Consider the following 6,255-nt stretch of genomic DNA (forward strand, 5'->3'; position numbering starts at 1 on the left):
TGTCTATTTACGTGTGGTGACAATTTTCTTCCAAACTTTTTGCACCCGAAACATTTTTTAACTTTTATATAAAAACTATATATACACACCATTTCATTCGAAAAATAAATGAAAACTGTATGTAGCGTTTTAATAAAAAAACTGCTTTTTTCTTTGAAAGTTAAATTAAACTTAAACACTTAAATATTTTTTAACAACTTAAGTGACGATTTTCAAATCTTGCAATCTACTGTTTGTTATGTAAAAATAAACAAAAGCTAAAAAAAAAAAAAATTTTTTAAATACTAAAATTATATAAAGTTTAGCATTGAATAACAGATTAGAAAAGTAAAAATCACAGATAAATATTTAAGCAAAATAGCAATGGAAATACAAGCAATCAAATACTGCGTGCTTTTAGGTAAGCTTTTTATTATTAATTTGTATTTGAAATATGTTTCTATAAATTTATCGTTTTAATCGCAGTTGCCCTTTCGACTGGAGCTTTTAGTCAACAACTTTCAAAAGACTGCAATGAGGTTCTAGCAAAACCTGAGGACTATCCACTAGCTTGGATAAACGATTGTTCAAAAAACGGTAAGTGTTAATAAATTATAAAAGCAAAAAAATGTATAGTTTTACCAACATAAGGCACAAACGTGCTACAGAATTAAGCATTTATATCATTTGAATTGAAAACTGATTAATTTGTTCACTGCGTAGATATTAAGTACAATACATATGAAGTGCACTAATCAGTGGTGTAAACTTGAAAAAAAAACTTGGTTTTAACAAAAAAAAAGAAGTGTTTTTATCTAACAAAACAAATAAACTTTTGTTTTTCTCCAGACGTGGAAGACGAGTTCAGGCAACAACTCAGCGAAGGGTCTCGATCCGCATCCAGAAGCAAAAGTTGTCCCGATTTCGACCCGGAAACGTGCGGTCCGCACCCGCTCAACTGCCTGCTCGGGTACTTGAAGGACTCGGACGGATGCGAACTGTGCCAGTGCAACGTCAACGGCTCCGGTGGTGGGTTCGACAAATAAAATGAAATAAAAGTTTTTTTCTTAAAACACGTGTAAGCTTTATACAAGAAAACTGCCTTGTAATTTAACTTGAAAAAGAGTAAAAAGTGGTGGTTTTCTAAACAACGTTTTTTATACTTATTATAAAGTGAAAATCTCAAGTTAAAGAACTTAATTTTTTTTCAAACTTTACAAGTTCAAAACAAATAAAGAAGTTAAAGTAAAATGTTTTACTTCAGCGCTGTTCGAGGGAGACATAGTGGTGGTGAACAGGTTGGACGAGTTCATCAAGAACAATTACGACGATCCGATGAGGGTGGAAGACAGCAAGGTCATGAGGGGAGCTGCAAAGAACATCCAGCTGTGGAACAACGTCAAAGTGGGAAAGACTTACCACGTCCCGTACGTCATATCAAGCGGTATAGGTCAGTTGAAATCGCATAAAATTTTGTTCGTTACGCTACGACATTTGTTTTAAAAAAATATGGTTTCAAACACGAACAATTAAAATGTACTACAAAAATTTCATAAACAATAACTAAAAATTAGTTCAGTTTAAACAAACAAAGGTTAATCAAAGCGAAATTCTAAAACTTATTTTAGGAGTTATTTCAACGTACATAATAAAGCTAAAATAAAAAACACAAAGACAATGATAAATTGAAAATTTGCTTCACGCGCAAAAACAAATTTTACATCGTGACGTCACATACTTCATTTTATGACGTCACACAGGTGCCGCGGGAGTTGCGGCTATTAGAGCGGCGGCCGCCGACTTTGCCAGTATGACCTGCATTCGGTTGGTGCCGAGGGACGCGTCGAGACACAGGGCCAACTACATCAACTTTTACAGGGGAGGGGGCTGCTCGAGCCCCGTGGGCAGGGTTCAAACGAAACAATACGTGAGTTTATTTAAACTGTTTTTACAAAATCTGTTTTATATTGAATTTATTGTTTTGTTTTCTGTTAACGGTTTCAACGTTTTTGCGTTTTTCACTTTTTCATGTCCTTGTAATCAAGCGCTTTGTAAAGTATTTTAAAAGAACTGAGCTGGTCAGTTAACGACTTCTTTGCTATAAAAATATTCCAGGTTAAATTCTTTTTTTATGACTAACAAAAGCATTAAGTTACTAAACTTTTTTTTTCAATTGTGGCTAAAGATTGATAGTTTAATCTAACAAGAAAAATTAATATTTGAAAAAAAATCTGATTTAAAAACTAGAAGATTCAAACAAAATCTAAAAATAAAAAAGGGGGTTTTATTTCAACTTATCGCTTAATTTAAAAATGAGTTATCTCATACAAAATAACCTTATATCAATTACATACAACCTTTAGGTGTCGCTGGCGGCAGGGTGCTGGCAGAAGGGGACTGTCATCCACGAAGTCCTGCACTCGCTTGGGTTCTGGCACGAACAGAGCAGACCGGACAGGGACAGTCACGTCAGAATCAACTTGCAGAACATCCCTGCAGGTTAGATTGACTTATATCTCACTGATTTTTTTCTTTTAATCTTTTTTTAATGTAGCCGGACTAATGGCAAGTTAAAGCTTTGAGATTTGACGTCTGTAGAAATCAAACTAATTTTTGAAAGCGTATATGATTAACGTTTTGAAAAACCAGTATGTTTTAATTCGCAGGGGTCCGGTACAACTTCAACAAGTTCAGCTACTCGCAGATCGATTCGAGGGGAAGCCCCTACGACCTGGGGTCGGTCATGCATTACAACGGGTACGCTTTCTCCAACAACGGCCGGCCCACAATCGTGGATTTGAGGGGAAACGCCGTCAGGACACAGGTTTGATTTTATGTTTTGTAATTTGTTTTTTTATTCAAGCTTTTGTCTCTGGTGATTTTCAGACATACCAGATTTAAAAGTTTATATAAACTTTTAAAAACGGCCCGGTAAACATTAAAAACTTTTTAATGTTGAACTAATGTTTAACACACAGATTATTTTATAAGTAATAAAATAAAACTTGAAGCAAATTTTTTGAAAATGGACTGATCGAACTTTGAAACTACTTATTCAAACGATTATTAAAAAATACTAATAGTAGAACTTTATTGAAAACAGAGAGCCGGCTTCTCCACGCAAGACCTGTTCCAGTTGAAGGCGATGTACGGGTGCGAGGACGGAGGTACCGGAGGAGGAGGCAACAACTGCGAGGACAAGAACAGCAACTGCGCCGGGTGGGCGAGCGACAGGAGCAAGAACTACTGCCAGACGAACCAGTACGTGAAGGATAACTGCTGCAAGTCGTGCAAGGGGGGAAAACCCACGCCCACGACCAGACCCACGACCACCAGGGGGCCGACGACGACGTGCACCGACAAGCACCGGGACTGCGCGTCGTGGGCGCGGAGGGGGGAGTGCACCAGGAACCCGGCGTACATGAGACCCAACTGCTGCAAGTCGTGCAAGAGTGGGGGTGAGTTGCTAGCAAGACATTTCACATGTTAAACCTGATGGGTGATAAATATTAAATGGCATGTTACATTGTTTTTGAAACAAAATGTTAGGCCCGCTGTCAGTCGAAGTAGACTATGCGGCAATAAAGTTTTTAGTAGAGTTTTGTTGACTACCACTAAACATTTACGTTTTACAGGTAACTGCAGAGACACCACCAGTAACTGCGCTTATTGGGCGAGACAAAACTATTGCAGCTACAACACTTACGTTCGACAAAACTGTAGAAGGAGCTGTCGATTTTGTTAAACATCAGTTTGTCATATTTTTCTTTGTTATGCTGCAGAGCAGTTTCAATTTTTTTCAAGCATTTCGAGCATAAAGCTTTTTTTTTTGTACGTTATTCCATATCAATCCATTTTTTTCCTAATTCAACAAAATATTTTTAAACTACTTAAGCAAAATATTTTTTTTCTTTATATTAAAATTTCTGCTGATCTGACACACAAGGTCGTTTTAATGTTTTCAAGCTGCCTATGAACAAGACTCAAGTTTTCTTTTCTTCTTAGTAACGCCACCATACGGTTAGTTCATCCAAATATCGTGGTTTGTATTGCGTATAGTTCCTGTATTTCAAATAAAACTTTTCTATTTTATTTTGTTGATTTTTAGAGTTTGTTGTATATATGATTATGTATATATACACATATATTAAACTATCAAGTAAAAATATTACAAGTGTACTTAAATATAAAAACATCTTAGTTTATTTACATAATTTTGATTGCAATTATTGAAAAATTAAACCACTCAATTATATTTTACGTACTCGGTAATAATATTTTTCACTTAAATAAATTTAAATCTAGTAAGTCCTAAACATTTTTAAATGTAAATTTTTAAAATCACATGAAAGTTTTTTCCTAAGGTACACTTATATTAATAAGTCTCGTAGCTTTTACTTTTTTTAATCTTTTAACTTGAACACTATTTATCATTTCTTGTTGTTGATATCAGTCTAACTTTATTGTAAGTTTTATTCATTAAGTCCAGTTGTTAAACTAAAAAGTTTTAATGATTACAAAATTAAGTAATTAAAATTTAAGATTTAAAAAACTTTCAAATAAAATTTTGTTGTTTGTAAGCCTTATAAAATGGAGTTGTTTAGAAATAATATTTAAAAAATTTGCATTTAAACAAGCACCAAAAAAAATAAGTACATTACGAATAGTAATGACTTTTATAATCTTAAAGTTTATAAAAAATAACATCTTAAAAAACTCAATATGATTAGTTGTAAAATTTTTTGTTTTAGTAAAACTGTACTCTTACTAAATTTTATAAACGTACAGTATTTTCTACATATTATCAACTTTTTTTAAGTTTATACTAAAAAAGGAAGTTTATTAACTGATAGGTGTTTTGCTTTAACAAACGTGCTAAAGAAAAGTTTAGTGAAATGACCAGATATCAAAAAAAGCTAAATCTGAATAGAAATCAGATAAATTCTAATGCAAAACCAACACTTTTAACTTTGGAAAAATTTATTAATTTGTTCATTGTCCATTACCTAAGTTTGTACTTTTATGTACACATATATGCTGTTTAAATGTTGTTTTTATCATAAAAAGTTATTATTGACTGAAGTTTGGCAGTTTTTATTAATTTGTAGAATTGTATTTTTATTTTATTGAATACTTGTTTTCTAAAGATAAACAACAATCATTTTATAAATAAGATTTATTAAATCAGATAAAAATGTGTGTAGCTCTACTATCGAGAGGTCGTTTTATTCACCATGGTTTTTGACAATATTTTTGTGCGTCGAATTATATTTTGTGTTTCACAAACTGATAATGTTAACTTTATAATCTGGTTTTTTTAAAAAATTTTCAAGTTTATAGATGTAAGTGGGTTAAACGAAACAGATTAGTTATTTGTAATGTTATCGTAAAAAAGATAAGACTGACTTTGTTTTTTTTTTAGATATGATTTTAATAAAGTTAGTTTTGTAGTACAGCAAAGACTTAAAACACAAGCTTACATTAATATTTTTATTAGTTGAAATCCTTAAAAAAAAATTACAGTAATTTACATCAGTTGTCTTAAATCTTTAAAACTGTTTAGTGTTTATTTATGGTGTTAATAACAGTATTTAGTCTATATTTTTTTAACGGTTTATACTCAAATATTTACAATTTTTTATAATCAATAAAAAAAAGTGTACTTTATTTTTTTAAATTTGCACTTTTTATACTTTTAGATTTGTTCGAGTGATAACTATACTACTTCAAACTAAAAAATGTCAAAAACAGCACCTATTTACAATTCTTTGTATTATTTTTGAAAATTAAAACATATTTTGAGTAATTAATTTACGGAAAACTGTGACTAATAGTTCAACAAAGTTCTTCAAAACATTTAACTTTTCCGAATAGTTTCATGAAACTAATTAAAAGACTTTAAACGCTTTCTCAACTTCATAGTCAACTTACTAACTTTGAAGTTATTGCATAAATTATCCATATCTTTGTTGTTAGCAGAACTTTAAATTCTTGTATAAAAACAAAAAAAAAGTATACGTTCAACGAAACATAAACACATAAAAGTTTTTTCAGAAGATTATTTTTTATTCAGATCTATTTCAAAAATAAACTTAATATAAACTCACAAGTTTTGTGCTTTGTTCATCATCTATGTTAAAAAGGAAAATTGTAAAGCTAAGTTTGACTTTGATTTTTGCAATTTTAATAGTGTTTGAATAATAAACTTCATAGCTCCAATATAACAGTAAAACTACATAACTTTTATTAAACAAGTAAACTGATTTTATAACTATG

At 31.4% G+C, this 6,255-nt stretch overlaps 1 protein-coding gene across 1 annotated transcript; it reads left to right on the forward strand.

Annotated features, from left to right (window-relative positions):
* Positions 1-316: 316 nt before the first annotated feature.
* LOC145833871 (zinc metalloproteinase nas-15-like) lies at positions 317-4,071 on the forward strand. The gene is made up of 9 exons (XM_082941106.1): positions 317-400; positions 466-576; positions 829-1,008; positions 1,244-1,429; positions 1,740-1,906; positions 2,343-2,478; positions 2,646-2,803; positions 3,083-3,437; positions 3,615-4,071. The coding sequence occupies exons 1-9, from the start codon at positions 364-366 to the stop codon at positions 3,722-3,724; spliced, it is 1,440 nt and encodes a 479-aa protein (XP_082797232.1). The 5' UTR covers positions 317-363; the 3' UTR covers positions 3,725-4,071.
* The last annotated feature ends 2,184 nt before the right edge of the window (positions 4,072-6,255 follow it).

Source organism: Thalia democratica, chromosome 4, assembly GCF_965202585.1.
Source record: "Thalia democratica chromosome 4, ktThaDemo2.hap1.1, whole genome shotgun sequence".
In the NCBI taxonomy this organism is placed as follows: Eukaryota; Metazoa; Chordata; class Thaliacea; order Salpida; family Salpidae; genus Thalia; species Thalia democratica.

Coding starts and splice junctions, on each gene's coding strand:
- LOC145833871 (XM_082941106.1), top strand. CDS start 364: ATGGAAATACAAGCAATCAAATACTGCGTGCTTTTAG. Junction 1,009..1,243: donor CAACGTCAACGGCTCCGGTG/GTGGGTTCGACA, acceptor GTTTTACTTCAG/CGCTGTTCGAGGGAGACATA. Junction 2,479..2,645: donor CTTGCAGAACATCCCTGCAG/GTTAGATTGACT, acceptor TTTAATTCGCAG/GGGTCCGGTACAACTTCAAC.